At 42.4% G+C, this 17,105-nt stretch overlaps 1 protein-coding gene across 2 annotated transcripts in view; it reads left to right on the top strand.

Annotated features, from left to right (window-relative positions):
- The window catches only part of LOC143567798 (dynein light chain 1, cytoplasmic-like), a 32,909-nt gene that overhangs the window by 15,115 nt on the left and 689 nt on the right, over window positions 1–17,105 (top strand). Inside the window, exon 1 of one of the 2 annotated variants that reach the window (XM_077054114.1) lies at window positions 16,450–16,970. The exons of the other annotated variant lie outside the window; for it this stretch is intronic. Within the exon in view, the coding sequence (XP_076910229.1) occupies window positions 16,833–16,970 (138 nt within the window). The 5' untranslated portion in view covers window positions 16,450–16,832. Of the gene's footprint in view, window positions 1–16,449; window positions 16,971–17,105 lie in introns of those variants that run through there. 2 annotated transcript variants of the gene reach the window in all.

Here is a 17,105-nt window from a genome sequence, read left to right on the forward strand (position 1 = left end):
TATCCTGAGTGAAGCGCACAAATCTCGGTATTCTATTCATCCTGGCGCTGATAAGATGTACAAGGATTTGCGCATTACTTATTGGTGGTCTGGCATGAAAAAGGATATTGCTGTGTTCGTAGCTAGGTGCCTGACTTGTTCTAAAGTGAAAGCTGAACACCAACGCCCATCTGGTTTGCTCGAACAACCAGAAATTCCTACGTGGAAATGGGAAGGTATAGCGATGGACTTTATTACCAAGTTACCTTTGACAGCAAGCAAACATGATAGCATTTGGGTAATAGTGGATCGATTGACTAAGTCTGCTCACTTTCTGCCCATTCGTGAAAACTACCGTGTTGAGCATCTCGCGCAGCTTTATGTCAAGGAAATTGTCTGCCGCCATGGTACTCCTTTGAGCATCATATCCGATCGCGATGGCCGTTTTATATCTCGCTTTTGGAAATCTCTCCAATCTGCGCTAGGAACTCGCTTGGACATGAGTACGGCATATCATCCTCAGACTGACGGTCAGTCTGAGCGAACTATTCAAACTCTTGAGGATATGCTCCGATCTTGTGCTCTTGATTTTGGAGGTAATTGGGATTCACACCTGCCTTTGATCGAGTTTTCTTATAACAACAGCTATCATTCCAGTATCGGTATGGCCCCATTTGAAGCACTTTACGGTCGTAAATGCCGCTCCCCGATTTGTTGGAGCGAAGTGGGTGAAACTCAAATCACAGGACCCGAACTTGTTCAAGAGACAACCGATAAAATCGCCAAGATCCGTGATCATTTGCTGACTGCCAGAAGCCGACAGAAGAGTTACGCAGATCGTAGACGGAAGCCTCTCGAATTTCAAGTTGGTGATCTTGTTCTCCTCAAAGTGTCGCCTTGGAAAGGTGTTGTCCGCTTTGGGAAGAAGGGTAAGCTTGCTCCTCGTTATGTTGGTCCATTCAAGATTCTCGCGCGTGTGGGAAAAGTTGCCTACAGACTTGACCTGCCGCTCGCGCTCAGTAATGTGCATCCAACGTTCCATGTTTCCAATCTCAAGAAGTGTTTAGCTGACGAGAACCTTCACATTCCACTTGATGAAGTTCAAGTTAATGAATCCATGCATTTCATTGAGAAGCCTGTTGAGATTATGGATCGCGAGGTTAAGCAAACCAAGCGCAGTCGTATCCCTATCGTGAAAGTTCGCTGGGAGTCCAAGCGCGGAGCCGAGTTTACATGGGAAAGGGAAGATCAAATGAAGATCAAGTACCCGCACCTGTTCTCTGCGCAACCTACTTCGAGATAAATTTCGGGACGAAATTTCTTAAAGTAGGGGAGACTGTGACATCTGCCCCGATCCGACCCGACCCAGGTACCCGTTTCTCTGACCCGATCTCTCTTTTATTATTTAATATTTATACTTATATTTTACTTTTAATAATAATATATATTTTCCTTCCCGCCTCTTTCTCTCTCTTTCTTTCCGCCGTCCCGTCCCTCTTCCTTCTCTCTTTCCGCCTTGTTTCCCTCCTCTTTGCTTGTCCTTTGGTTCTTCCCGCCTAAGGATGTCTGCAGCTCCACGCGCCAGACTCCTTACATGGAAGCCTGCGTGAAGACATCTTGTTCCTGCGATGCGTGAAGAGAACTCTTCTCGCAGCGCGCTAAGAATGCATGTTCTTCCCGCAATGCGCTAAGAATGTATGTTCTTCCCGCGATGCGCTTAGAATTCTTGTTCTTCACGCAGCACGCTAAGGATTTGTGATTCTTCCCGCAGTGCGCTAAGGATTGTTGTGCCAGCCTTCGCGCTCGCGCACTCAGCCTTCCCGCGCTTAACCCTTGTATCTTCTGTTTATTCCAGCCTGTATGCTTTGTGTTGTCTTATCTTCTGTGCTGTTGACCTAACCTATCTAATGTCTGAATAGTTACTTTCGGCGCAGCATGCGTACCAACCCCCATTGGTTGGTAGAAAAAGTGACTGACATTATCTTTTGAGATCTGCTTTTGCCATGCTTGACCAGTACCTTTATCTGACCCGCCATGCCTGTTACTGTTTCCCTGACAGCTTTATCTTGCCCCTGCAGCTGCCATATCTTTTGATATCTTTTGCTTTTGGAATCTTTTGCTTTTTGAGATCTTTTTCCCTTTTCTAGGGATTATGTCTCCTAGGGTTTTTCTATAAATAATAATAATATTTCATAACACATCACACACAAAACACTTAATCTCTCCTGTTCTCTTGCTCCTTGCTCTCTCTGCCGTCTTCCTCTCTGCCTCCGTCTTCCTCCTTGTTCTTCCTGCTTTTCCGGTAATATATATTATAATTTACTTATTAATTATGCTAACTTATAATCAAGACTTAAAACAAATCATTAAAACAATAATCTTTAATTATAGGTTAACTTTGCTTGTTTAAGAGTTGATTCTTGCATATCTATCACCGCATCGTTTATCAAGTGAGTTATCTCGTATCTAATCCCTTTTTATTTTAAATGCTTTGGGATGTTCATGTGTTCATACAAAACTTGAGTCTTAAACTTGTTTATGAACTTTAGTCGCGCAGTATCCCATGTGTTGAGGACGTTTACTTGGCTGTTTATTTGTATGTGTGTATCATTAACCGCTTTGTTCGGCCTATTCCGCAGTTCCGTTGGTACCATTAGTTGAACACGGGAGACCTATCGTTTACGGTTTTCTTTGTTTACACTTGCACAGATGTTTTCTCGTTTTTATGCTCAATTGGGAGCATGGATTGAACTATGATCTATGAACTATCTTAGGCTTGATCACAATCTGATTACACCCTTGTTAAACTCTAGACATACACGTGTTGCGCGCAGATTTACTGTGATTATCTATGATTATCTATTAAACTTGATTTCTCACCAACACGCAAGTGTTTGACGTTTATTTTAACACATGTTCAGGTTTGCAGTAGCTGTTTTGGAGCTTGTGGACACGTAGGACGTTTTTACTTTTGGACCTAGAATTAAAATGTATCAAGACAAGTTAATGTTGTTTGAATGTTAAAATTTATAATATATTGATTTATGTTTGATTTATGTTCTTTATTTTCCCCGCTGCGCGTGCGCGATAAAATGTGTATTAATAAATATTGACACCAATAGTGTCGCGAGTAATGAAGCAATATGTGGCGCCCCGATGTATAATCCGCCTTTGGTCGGGGTGTTACAGGAAGTGGCTCAGGCGCGAGCATTGCGGGAGGAGAACAAGAGACTCGCTGCCACCGCAGCGGAGAAGGAGAAGGCCTACAAGGACCTTGAGGTCGAGGTCCAGGCCAGGCATGAGGCCCGCTCCAAGGCCACCCAAGCTGTCAACGAGCAGCTTAGGTTGGCCAAGGAGACTGCGCGTAACGCGACCGAGAGGGCCACCAAAGCTGAAGCCATTGCTGAGCCTCTGCGCGCCGAGAATGAGGAGCTTAAAGCCAAACTAGAGAAGCTTCAGCAGGCTCATGATGTTTTAGCCCTAGAAGACGCCAAGAAGCTCTAAGAGCTCCTGGATCAGAAGGGTATGCTTGATCGCGCTGAGCGTAAGCTTAAGGGCGTTGAAGAGGCTGCGGCTAAGGGTTTAGTTGAAACGGTAATAATATACTCTAATAATATTTATGGTAATTGATTAGGGTATGACCATAGGGTTTAGTTGAAATTGGTAATGGGCTGGTTTGGCAAGCCCACCTAGCTAATGGGCTGGTCTGGCGATATGGGATGAGCACAGCCCACAGGCATGTGCTTGTCAACATTTCTACTTAAGTATTTAACATATACAAGTAAAAAATACAAGCAAGTTCTAAGCAATTGGTTATGAACTATTTTTCTACGAGATGCCGGTAATTCCTTGTACCATATTCCTAGCCATAGTATGTAGATTGTGAAGAAGACTGTTTGACTTTGAAAGTAACAAATATTATTTCAAGACAGTCTTATTTCAAACTTTCTATTGGCAAAAGTTAACATGGAAAAAACTGTTTTTTTACATTTACAAACCTTTATTTAACTTTGAGCCATCAAAGGTCAAACTAGGTGACACTAGAGGTGGCAATTCCGAAATAACTATAAAATATAATTAAGTTTTAGGTTATCATGATATCTTAACTCATTTACAAGATCACAATCAAGTTAACATGTTCAATTAAATAAGCTGACTCACTAACTCATTTAGCTCATTTTTGCGACCCACCAACATGTGTAAGTAGCACGTTTGCAACTTGATCACTACTTGTCAACCCATAGGACACATTTAGATAGTCATAGTTTGCATATTTTTTAATGTCAAGTAAAAAAACATTAAAGTAAAAAAAAAATTAATGTGCCACACAGTAAATGCCATCATATTGAATAAAGAGAAACAAACAAACAAACACGAACAACATATTTCGATCATTTACTTAAACGAACGAAAACGGGCATGCTCCGTTCATGTCCGTTCGGTTTGTTTACAAGCCTGGTGATGGCTAAGATTTGTATTTGTTTTTAAATGTGATTATAATAAAACTTATTAAAGTGACAAGTGAATAAACTTTCCCTTCACAACACAACCATTCTCCATGGGTCATGAAAAGCCTAACCCCATCTGGATTAGTTAACATCTTGATGCCATTATCATTAGTTGTAACAGCCAATAGGATACCTTCTTTGTTAAAAAAATTATACAAGGAAGCCTGCGAAATATTTTCATAAGAGTTACAAATGTGTAACGAACATTTAATAATTAATTATGAAATAACAGCATTAGCGATTACCGGTAAACCACCCTCGGACATTAAAACTTAACAAGAAACTCATCACCAGCAGCAAGAGAACGATAGTTCCCGAGCCTGTTACGCGTTCTTTTAACCACTCCTTGGCTTTCATTCCATTCAACAATGTATGATTCTCCTTCTTTATTTGTACCACATGAGAATAACCTATTATTAACCAAAGTAAGAACCATAAGTAAACATGTGTTTACATCAAGAGTTGACTTATTGGCATTTGATAAAGTACAAGTTGATGACTTTTCTAACCTTGTACCGTCTGCAGTGTATGCCATTGTGGTGGATGAATGACCTGGCGCATCATAGTCAACTCTTGAACCCATGTTGTCATACAACCATGCTTTTATTTTCCCATCAGTTGCAGTTGAGAATATTTTCTTTAAAATGTGAACAAACAGAATAAAAGGGTGCTGCATGACCCTCAAACGTGTGTTGTTTGGCACCCGTAACCGCATCCCAAACTCTTCACCACAAGTCACAATGCAAAGTTGTTTGTTTGGATAAGAAAACGCGAGATCATTCACACTGCCAACATGAGCATCAATCTGTGTATAATATGGAATATAAGAAACGCATTTAGTAAATGCACAATAATGCCAACCACCTAAAAGAATAAAATAAAATAACAAAGTAAAGAAAATATAAAACTCCAAGTGGTTTATGGCATCACCACCATCATGATACAAGTATATCTGCACAATGTGCTTTGAGTATGCAATACCTGTATCAAAATCTATTATTCTTAATTTGGACTTTACTGACAATAGATATAAAACTATAATTGTAATTTTAATAATATACCAAAGAGTGTTCCAAGGCTCCAAGTTACATGATTGATAATGCAGTATGGCCTCTGGTCAAAGTGGCCTGGAATAAAGAGTCAATACGTAACAAAAATAACAGAGGACATGAAAAACAAACCGTGTTCGTTTAGTTAAACAAACGAAGATGAAGACGTGTGACGTGCGTTCACGTACGTATGTTTGTGAACGTTTGTTTAAGTTTATCCGTTCATGTTCATTTACGTTCTTTACTTTACATTTGTTTAAGTTCGTCCGTTAACGTACATTAATATTTTCATTTAAGTGTATTGGCCCATTACAACTTTTAGTATAGTTATAATACTATTTAGGTCCAGCACATTGTTATGTTTTAGCTCACTTACATATGATACGTACTATATATTTAGGTTAACGCTTTGGCTCAGTTACGTTCGTTCGTGAACCGTTGGTTATTCTGATAAGGAGCAAACATAAACAAACACGAGCATGCATGCTTACTTTCTTAAACGAACGAATACACACAAAAAAACCTCATTCATCTTATTGTTCGTATTTCTATTAAAGTTAAACGAAAAACCGAGCATGCTCCTGTCGTGTTTCTTCAATTCAAATACAAGCCTACCTGCAAAGGCATTGACAAGGCTCTAAGATCCCAAACTTTAAACTTCTAATGAGCAAGTTTTTCTCTGCTACCGAGCTCCCATATCATGATATCCCCAGTACTTGTTCCAATTGTGATCAGATCCTGATACCAAATGTGATCAGATCCTGATACCAACTAATTGTCAAACTACTCGTTTTTTTTTTTTATAAAAGAAAGTGACATACTTCATCAGAGATACCAAATGCCCGTGTTCTTTTTAATACATGTTCTGAATCAGCTGTTTGATAGTCTACAGCAGGATTGTTGGTTGGTTGAGTCCTAGGGCGCTTTAACGTAGCTGTGATAACTTACATTAAGATAATACGGACCACTAATCCACAGAATTTGGTGAGCGATAACGGCACCAACTTTGCTGACAAGAAGCTACAACAGTGGCTGAAAGAACTTCAAATCACCCACACCTTTACCTCAGTGGCACACCCGCAAGGTAATGGTGAGGTGGAAAGAGCAAATAAGAGCATCGTCGAAGGCATAAAGAAAAGACTCTTGGAACATAGATCCGGCTGGGTGGACGAGCTTCCGCACGTCCTTTGGGCAAATAGAACGCTGAAAAAGGCCAGTACGGGAGAAACCCCGTTCAGTCTCACTTATGGCACTGAAGCCATGGTCCCGGTCGAAATTGGTTTACCCTCACCAAGGGTCTTGATTCAGCCAGAAGACAATGATGCGGAAAGACGGTTAGACCTTATGCTAACCGAGGAACGCAGAGACTTAGCCGCAGTGCGTGAAGAGAACTACAAGCGACAAATGCAAAAGTACTACAACACGCGGGTAAAACTCTGCAACTTCAATGTAGGAGACTACATACTGCGTAACAACGAGGCTTCGAACCAACAACGCCCAGGAAAACTGGCCCCGGTCTGGGAAGGGCCATACATTATCAAAGAAGTTCTGGGAAAGGGCGCATACCGGCTCGAAAGGCTCGATGGCACTCCCATCCCAAGAACATGGAATGGAGCTCAATTACGCAAATGTTATATGTAGATCAATTCCAAAATTGTAAAGAAAAGGCCTAGAGCCACTTCTAATGGAAATGATTCTCCTTTCACAATGTGTTGATAGCCTTACCTTTATACTTATGAACTTCCCACACTGATGTGCCGGTATTCACCGCATAAATAGGGGAAGAAGTAAGTCGTTACGTGTGGAAGGCGGCAAAACCCGCATAAACACAAAACGGTAAAAATTTCAAGTTTTAAGGAAAACCTCCACGCAGGTCAGAGGTAGGCAAAGTTTAGCCATCCTACTAAGTGCAAGTGACGGTCTTACCCGCACAATCACGAACAAGGAGGCAATACTTCAACCTATTATCTACCACGTTCAAAGGTTAACTTATTCTGAACACTTAGAAAATTTCAAAGGAAAAGATGAGGAAAACTTCCACGCAGGTCAGATATAAGTAAAGTTAAGCCATCCTACTAAGTGTAAGTGACGGTCATACCCGCACAATCATGAAAGAGGAAGCGAAACAAACTTATAATTTGCCACGTTAAAAAGTTAACTTATCTAAGTACTAAAGAAATTGCTAAGTTAAATCAAAACATGCGTAAAATAAACAAGGCAAGGAATTAACACAATCTTTATTCCATCAAAATTCAAATATTACAAAGATTGCTGGGTGCATACCCGCATACAAAAGAAGCTATACAAAAACAAAAATCTACGCTAATGGTGGAAAGGGATCTTCAGGATCATGCTTCAGGACCACTTCCACTTGGACCCGCACCATCAGTAGAGCGTGGCGGTTCAAGGAAAGCTTTAAGGATAGCTAGCCCATCATCAGCAGCAGCGACTTCGTTTACCTTCTCCACCACCGGATGCGGGAAGGCGGCATACTGATTCACTGCTTGGTCATAAACAGCTTCAGTATCCACATCATACAAAGGGAAGTTGGAAGGCGGGATGCCTTTCTCAACAAACCCTAGACCAAGCAGGAAGCCGGCCTTTTCCCCATCCTCATGAGAAGCGTTGAGGGCTGCGCTCATAGCATCGTCATAAGACGTCTCTGTGAAGACCCGATGCACAACCTACAAAAAAGAAAAAATACAAGTATCAAAACCTTTTCTATTTACAAAGAAAAGCTTAAAGACATTATGAAGTTAAACTTACCTGAGACAACGCTTCTCGAAGAAGCCATTCCTTGGCAACCAGAGCTTCTTGGAGGGCGGCTTGACCTTGGTTACGGGCGCGTTCGGCTTCACTTTGGTTGAGGTTGGCAAGCAACACTTCTTTAGCCGCAGCCTCTTCAACGCCCTTTAGCTTCCGCTCAGTCTGGTCAAGCACCCCCCTCTGGTCCAGGATCTCTTGAAGCTTCTTCGCGTCTTCCATCGCCAAGGCATCATGAGCCTGTTGGAGCGCCTCTAGTTTAGCTTTAAGTTCCTCATTCTCGAGGCGTAGAGGCTCAGCAACAGCTTCAGCCTTGGTGGCCCTTTCAGTTGCGTTCCTAGCAGTTTCCTTAGCCAGCCGAAGCTGTTCGTTAACAGCTTGGGCAGCCTTGGAACGGGCCTCGAGACGGGCCTGAACTTCAACTTCAAGGGCCTTGAACGCCTTCTCCTTCTCCGCAGCAGCCGCGGAGAGCCTCCTATTCTCCTCCCGGACAGCCCGCGCCTGAGCTACTTCTTGGATTCGAGCTGCTTTTAACTTGTCGTTTTCACGACAAAGCAGCTCGACGCGCGGCTGCATCCGGGCCAGGAGAACCCGAAACTCATTGGTTAGCCTACCCTCCTGGTAGCTAGCCATGGCTTCCCCCAATGCACCACTGGGAGCTGCGTGACGAGCCCACTCCACGCATTCCACAGGTGTGCGAAGGGTTGTTCCTCGGCGGATGTTCCATCGTGGAACATACACTTCATTGGAATCCGACACTGCAAAAAACAAAAAGCAGTTAGGAAAAGATGATATAAAAAAAAAAAAAAATAGGCCAAAAGAACCCTACGCACCTGTAGGGTCAATAACAGGCCGATAGCCGCCAAACCCATCACCTGAACCCAAGGGAAATCCGTCCAAGAGGTCAGGTAGATGGGAAGGAGGCAGAGGTTGGCGAGAAGCCCCATGCATACCTGAAGGATCGGCCGTCGTTGCCGATGACGGAGGAGGCATGGTGAAGGCCGCCGCGGTCGCCGCTGCGGAGTCCGCAGCAAAAGTAACCGCCGGCTCAGTGAAAGATGCGGTAAATATGGCACTGACAGCCGGCGGTGATGTCATCACAGCTGGAACAGTTGGCTCAACGGAGTGAGCAACTGAACCAGCGGAAGCAGGCGCAGGCGCAGCCGCCTGGGTCGTCGCCTCAGGTAGGTTGACCAAGCCTACCGTCATGGGTCCGGAGGTACTCCTCCCCGCTTCACCCTGGAATGCGGTAGCATCCACGCCTGCACAAAGAAGATAAGTATTAATGATGGAATGCTATGAAGTTAAAAATAAAGTTTGAACTTACGGGTTTTCTTGAGTCTGAAAGTGCGGACAAGCGGGGATGAACCCGATGGAGCCGGCCTTTTCACGCCGCTCACCGTTGTCTTCCTGGGCTCTCCGGAGGTGACAGTCGTCGCAGCCTCCGGAGCAGTGGTCTTATCACCACCGGGGTTCCCCGCCACCTCCTCGCTCTCGGTCTCTGAATCAGACCGAGACACCGGATCGGCAGTGGAGGCCACCTTCGCCTTCCCCTTCCCGCCGGCAGCCTTCTTCTTCCGCACCAACGAAGGACCATCTGCGGATTCCTCATCAGAACACAGGATTAGAGGTATTCCAGCAGAGGTTTCAACATTGAGGGGTCGAGGGTTGAATAACGCCTTACCTAGCCGCCTGGCGCTCAGGATCTCGTGGCCTGGCGGGTAGACCTCCACGAACCGATCCGCCGTCTGTGCAAGGATGGGCAACCCGTTCTCATCTAGAGCACGAGTACCCATCCGAGCGGGACTATCAGCCTCCCGCGGATACAGGAGCGACTGCAAGTCGTTCCCCTCTGAAATAAAAGGCAAACAGTTAGAAGACAAACATATATAAACAAAGAAGACAGAGCATACCGTAAGGGACAGAGTTCAAACCATATTCAAGGACGATCGGGATCTTTTGCGCATCCGCATCCTTCCACACCCGGCTCATCCCGAGCATCACCATCCCGGACTCCGCAAAGCGGTAAACCGGAGATTGGACTCGGGATATCTTCGAGAACCATTCCGCCTCCTGATAGTTGGAGGCGTGAAGGCTGGGGAGTCCTTGCCCATTCTTGAACTTCATGGCAAGGGGGATGGCGCGAGCGGAGATAAAAAAGAACTCCCGCTTCCATGAACGAAGACTGCGCTCGGTTGCGCAAATCTTCAAACCCTTTATCCGGGTTATCAGAGTATACCACCCCTGGATGCACCTCCAAGAGTAGAAGGTCATCAGGCGGTCGACGAAGGGCTCAACGCCCAGAATCCGGCACACCCACTCGAAGTGGCGAATCTTCGCGATCGCCATAGGGTGCACCTCGGTCAGGTGTACACCGTGCCTCTCCAGGACACGGTACACAAACTTTGTCAAAGGGAACCTAAGATTCCCATAGACAAAGAATGCGGCATATACCCCGATCTTGCCTCTGGGGGCATCATACACCGTCTGATGAGGTTCAGGAAACTCAGGCTCGAGAGACTCGAGCATGAACTTCCTGACGATGTACTGATATAGATCGACAGGCAGAGCACACTGGCACTCGCCAGCAGTACTCTTGTCATCCTTGTCGGACGTGGATGACGGGTGCTCGGCGTGCACCCCAGCCTCCTGGGCTGTAGCCTCAAGGTCGTAAGCAGAAGACATTTTGCAGGTATGAAAAAGAGAACGATTTCAAGAGAATGCTCGACTGAAAAGGTGAGTATTCGCCGGAAATCGTTTTGAAGATGAAGAGAAAAGTGAAAGTGTGGATTACAAAGGACCCTCTCCCCCTTTATATACTAATCGCAATTAATGCGGTGAATTTAATGCGGAAGAGAGAGAAATTGCAGGTGCAATGAAACTATGACACGTGGCAAAAAGCAAGCTGGCAACAGCTGTTGAAAGGACGCGTGCCAGTAATTTCGCGGCCACGCGCCCGAAAATTCGCGCCCACGCGCCTGAAAAAGCGCCTAGAATGACCATATACTGTCACGTCGCCATAACTTCCTGCACGTCCTGACACTGTCAGAAGAAACCGTCGGACGACGTTTCAATAGTTTGGACTGTTCTTATCCTTTCACCAACTCTTCGAATTTCAAAATTTCAAAAAGATTCAAAAGCGAGAAAATACCCCTTACCTTGGCAACCAAGTAACTATAAGACAGGTGCGAGTAAAGTGTTAAGGCAAAACCCTTCACATACTTAGCACCCGCAGGGAATTAACGCCAGGAATACCTTGGAAGTAAAGTAACCGTAAGACGAGTGCGGGTACAGTGTCAAGGCAAAACCCTTCACATACTTAGCACTCCGCAGGGAATTCAAACCAGGAAGGATCTTCTGGGCCATGCTTGCGGAAACGGGAATAACATCCCCGCATGGCGGGAACGTCGAGAACTATATTGTTTGAAACTCCAAGATGGAATTGGTGGTTTTAACATAATTGATCACTATGTTGAAAACTACCAAAACCCCATGGAGAATCCACACAAGTGGGACTCAACGCTCCTGACTTGCGAGGAGGTTACAGACCTACCCGCTTCATACCCAAAGATCAAGCAGAAAAGTCGGGAATTTCTGCGTGACATTAGGAAAACCGCGGGAAGAATCCCCACGGAAAACCTTAAAACTAAAAACCCTTTTCAAAACCCCTTGCTAGTCCAAAAGTTCACCTCACTTATTAATAATTCATGAGAAGAACATTGGACTGGGGGGACTTGAAGAGGTAGGTCCCAGCAGAGCCCAATTGAACCCGCAAGACTCACCTTGAACAGGGACGTCTGCGCAACGACCAACTGCTTCCGCATGACCCACCATGCTCAGAGAAGACCTTACGCGCAGTACGCCAGCTGTACCCGCAGGGAAAGCCTCCCAATGGTGAAGTACCCCGCTTGTTCCCGCAGTTGCGGATACAAGCCATCAGGGAAGGCTACCCGCACTGATAGCAAGGCTACACGCACAAGGCACTAACTCTTGCTACTTCAGTAGTCACCTGAAGGAATGAGCAAGGCGGGAATACTCCCGCCCAAATGAGCCAGTCCGTATGCTTCTGGAAGATCTTTTGTACTATACCTACCAAGGTATGGGCAAAACAGACGATCTGACCAGAGCAGCCCATGAACCAATCACAGGGTGACAGCTCACCGACAACAGTACGAGGAGGAGCACCCTCTAGTACTGTTTGTCACTATTAGCCGCTGCCTACTCACCAACCCTTACTGTGGGACGTGCGCAGCCTACAGTTGGTGGAACAGTGCATAGCCGGCAGTAAAGGAACAGTATACAGCCGACCTTGTCACTGTCGGCCGCAGCCTATCCACCAACCAGCATGGCTTGTGCGTAGCCCACTGTTGGTAGAACAGGAATACTATTCAGCCGGCTGTACCTTCTAGGAAACCTACCTTCGGCTATAAATACTCCAACACCTTGGAATGGTAAGGACATCATCTGATATCTCATTATCTTATCTTATCTAGCAATCTCTTAATATACACTTATATTCAGAGCAATCTAGTCTGATTCTCACGCCGGAGGGTGGTCACAAGGAGGAACCCCCCCTTCTCAGTGACGAGCTTACGGTGTCTGTTTTGCAGGTCACCTGAAGAACAACCTTCTCTGCTGGACCTCATCCTCGTGGGAAACATTACTTAACCCCCAGATTATCCGTAATCTGCCCGGGGTCACTTAGTGTTTCTTCAGTTTCGGTTGTAAAACATATGATGATTATTATTAGATACAGAAGAGGAGGAGGAGGAACTTGATCCTTTTTTATCATGTTTCTGTTGTGTACTTGATAGGTACAACAGGGGCTTCCAAGCGCCCCTGTGTTGAGCATTCATCGGGGACCGGCAACCACTCGTTTGGTATGTATACATTTGTGCCTTGTTCTTAGTTCTTGACAGTTTCTGCTTTAGAGTGCGTGTGTTTGGTTAAAAAGATGATATTGTTTCTCAACTTTAAAAGTCCTTTTTTAAGATATTTGGATTTAATTATTTTTTTTATCTTGTCTTGTTAATTAACAGTTGGAGATCATCCAAACTCTGCATCACAAGTAACCGCTTCTGCTGGTAATCACTCCTTCCTCTGATGGTTTCTTTTTTTTTAATCACTTTTATCATCAAACGTACAGATAATTTGTTTATAAACTAATTAGCAGGTACCAAAGCTAAAGCGATACCTTGGGCTTCATTAAAAGCAACGTATGGACAGCCTTCTGATCCAGGTAGGTAACAATGACGTCGGTGTTAAAAACTGTTAAATCTTTTTAATAATTAATTAATGCAGGTTGGTATCCTACATACAGTTACTCATTGAAGGAAGGTCGCTTTGTTCGAAAACTCAGAAAGTGGGATGGACCGATTACGGTACCTGGTATCCTTAATAAACACAGAAGAAGAATTATTTTCCCAAAAAAACAAGATGCAGGTACAGATAGCTACCTACCTTTTATTATTATTATTATTATTATTATAGTTTATTTAACTGTATTGATAGCTAACTACAATCCTTGCTCTTGTTGGCCGGTTGGTTATTAGGTGCTCAAGTCAAGTGAATCCAGTACCCTCCTTATTAGTAATATATTATTTTACATGTTTTGGCTTAATTTGTTCCTAGTACTTTATATATGGGCATGGACTCTTTTATTTATGTTGTGGACTGTTCTGTAAGGGCCTGGAGCCTCTTTGAACTCGATCTTTCAAGGCAAGCATGAGTCTTATTTGTGGCGCCGATTAATCTCTTTTATTATGTAAATAACTGATCAGCACTGGAATTCAGCTTAGTTGCTGTTCCTTTTGGTCTATTAAAGTTTTAGGGTTGGGGCGAGATTTAAAAAGGAAAAAGCCTGTTAACCGAGTCCGAAACCAAGTTGTAACTCGTCTCAAAATCAAACCACGAACCCAGCTTGTTTGTTACGTGCGGGACCCCATAGTCACCAACTATGCATTTAACTTTTCAAAATGACAGGGTCAAACTCTCTTCAATATGCTCTTTGTATTTCCCCTTGTTTGGCACAGTTTTTCCCTGGTAAAGTGACCAAGTTAAAAGTTAATGGGTTAAATTGTGGATTAACTTTATTAAATTTAATGATTGATTTCGACCCACTCTTCTCTAATTATAATTATATATTTAGATTAGACGATAATAGAGGTCGGAGTGTATATTATACTTTTTTCTAAATGTATAAAGTTTTAAATATTAGACAACTAGACCCCTGTTTGTCCGTCCGGTAGGCCCGGTGAACCGGTAGGCCGTCCGGTCCGGTTATGAAAACATTGATTATATGGTTAGATATTCCAAAAAAAAAAATTATTGATTTTATAATCTTTTCAAGTTTTACAACAAAACATTTTACTAAAAATATATACTTCAAATTTTGATTTAACATGCAAGAGTTCTCAACCAACAAGAGGCAGATGAAGTTTTGCCCCTTTACAAAAATGCATATACATAATTCATAAAATGGTGTACAACTCAACCAACAACTAATGGGACGCATACTTGAAGATATCTAAAAAAACTTCACAAGTCAATATTTACAAATTACAGTTCCGTAAGGGTGAAATTAATCTTTACTCTATCGTAACATTTATTTGTATAAACTTTTGTGGAAAGACATTCTAACACCATATGAGGTGCATGAGGCTAACATGACTTTCTCAAGATGCTTGGTATTATTTACTTTACACATTAGGAGTGGTCATATTGTCCTAAGGCTATGCGTAGTGGAAGGGCTACAAATTGGGGTGAATTGCGACACGTGAAGCCCAGTTAGTAAGGTGTAAGAATTTGTTTTTAGGGTGTAATGGTGTAAGGACTACAAATAGTAATAATATATATATATATATATATATTTGGAAGAGATATTTTGAGAACCATGTTGAGTTTTAAGAACTTAAGAACTCAATTCTAGACCACACATTTAATTAAATGGATTGTAATATGTGGTTGAGATTAAATCTGGCAAAAAAGTCAAAGTAAGAGAGAGAATAAATATGTAAGTGGTTACACTAACTTTTAGGTCCGTTACACATGTGTAAAAAGTCGACTCGGTGCGTAAAAAATTCTGTAATTTTTTTACGTGTATGTAACTTACATATACTACGCATGTGTAAAAAAAATTCGGAAAAAAAAATCGTTACACTGAGTTCTTTCGTGTTTTATTAAAACTCAAAGGAGTTCTTAATTGAAATCTCCCATATATATATAGGAGAGAGTTATCCTAAAAATAAGTAGTTTCCTAGGAAGACTAAAAATAAATCATAGCCATTGGATCATATCAATCAATAGTTGAGATTTAAAATTACCAAAAACCGTCATAGTTTCCTAGAATTACTCTTTCACAATTATAACCGACATAGTTTCCTAGAATTGTTCTTTCACCATAGGTTTTAATGCCAAATGTCAAAATTCTATTGGTTCTTACTATTCCTAGGAAACAACTTCTTTTTATTTGAACCCTTATATATATATATATATATATATATATATATATATATATATATATATATATATATGTGTGTGTGTGTGTGTGTGTGTGTGTGTAACACGCACACATAGTAATATAACAATAATAATATTTCTTTCTTCCTTCCAGCGACAAAATCCTCCCGCCCCCGCCCCATTTCGCCCCTGTCGTCCCGTGAAATTCGCCCACTACGTTGAGCCTAAGGTGTGGCATGTTTTCTATATGTTAGGTGATCATCCACACCCATTGCTTAGTCTTGAAGTTGTAGCGTCACATGATCTATGAATTTGGCATGCATTCTTTAGGGTTGCAGAGCCAACAATGATGTTCTGGCTCAGTCACTAGCTTTTACGGTATAATAGATGTAGCTGCCCTATAGGGTCCTCGTATATGTCAGAATAGTACAGTACATGCACATTAGTAATATCTTTCCAATGTAATGCATCCCGAAGGCTTGTTTTACGAACGTAACGTTTGGTATAACTTCCCTATGAATGCCAAATTTTCATTGCCAACATATATAATAATAATGCACACGTTGATTTTTATTGCATTTCACAACGGCTTTCGACTTTTCATACCTAATAAGCTGCATATTTGATTGTTCACACTTGTACAAATACCTTGTTGACACATAATATTTCCGTGTTACATATTATGTGTCATCTAATATTATATGTTACGTGTCGAACTTTCCCTTTGAATAACGAAAAAAGAAAAAAAGATGCGCACTTTATACACAAAACACGACAATCATAAGTCATGGGTGTCAACAAGATAACAACTTACAATATGGGTATATATGCTGATCTTATTATGGAAAACAACAAAACATGCCACCATACATATTTTCCCACACCTATGCAATGGACCCTTGAATACTTCTAAAATCATCAACTAGAACTTTCATGTTTGTTAAATGACAATGATGTTTATGGCCTATATTATCTCATCAACATTCACAAGTTCACACCCATTTTTCAAAAATTTATTTTTTTGATGAGTTAGTATAAGTACAAAGAATCTTGATTTTAAAGGGTGAAATCAAGAATGTTGGAAGGTAAAGCATATGTGAAGGATACAGATATGCCATTGAAGATGCAAGTTCATGCAATGGATTCCGCTTCTCAAGCGCTTGATCTTTATGCTGTCGTTGAGTGTACCGCCATTGCGTCATGCATCAAGAAGGTAGCTTTTTGCTTAAAGTTTTATTATTTTTTTTGGCTTAATTTTGAGCATTGTTATAAAAGTATGCTTACAAGGCCGTCGAGTACTCCCCGAGTAATCGTACAAGGTAGGGCGCTATTGCGACTCTTTATAACT

The sequence above is a fragment of the Bidens hawaiensis genome, unplaced genomic scaffold, assembly GCF_021521415.1.
Source record: "Bidens hawaiensis isolate Kalapana, Puna unplaced genomic scaffold, B.hawaiensis_p1.1 tig00001236_1, whole genome shotgun sequence".
Taxonomy (NCBI): domain Eukaryota; kingdom Viridiplantae; phylum Streptophyta; class Magnoliopsida; order Asterales; family Asteraceae; genus Bidens; species Bidens hawaiensis.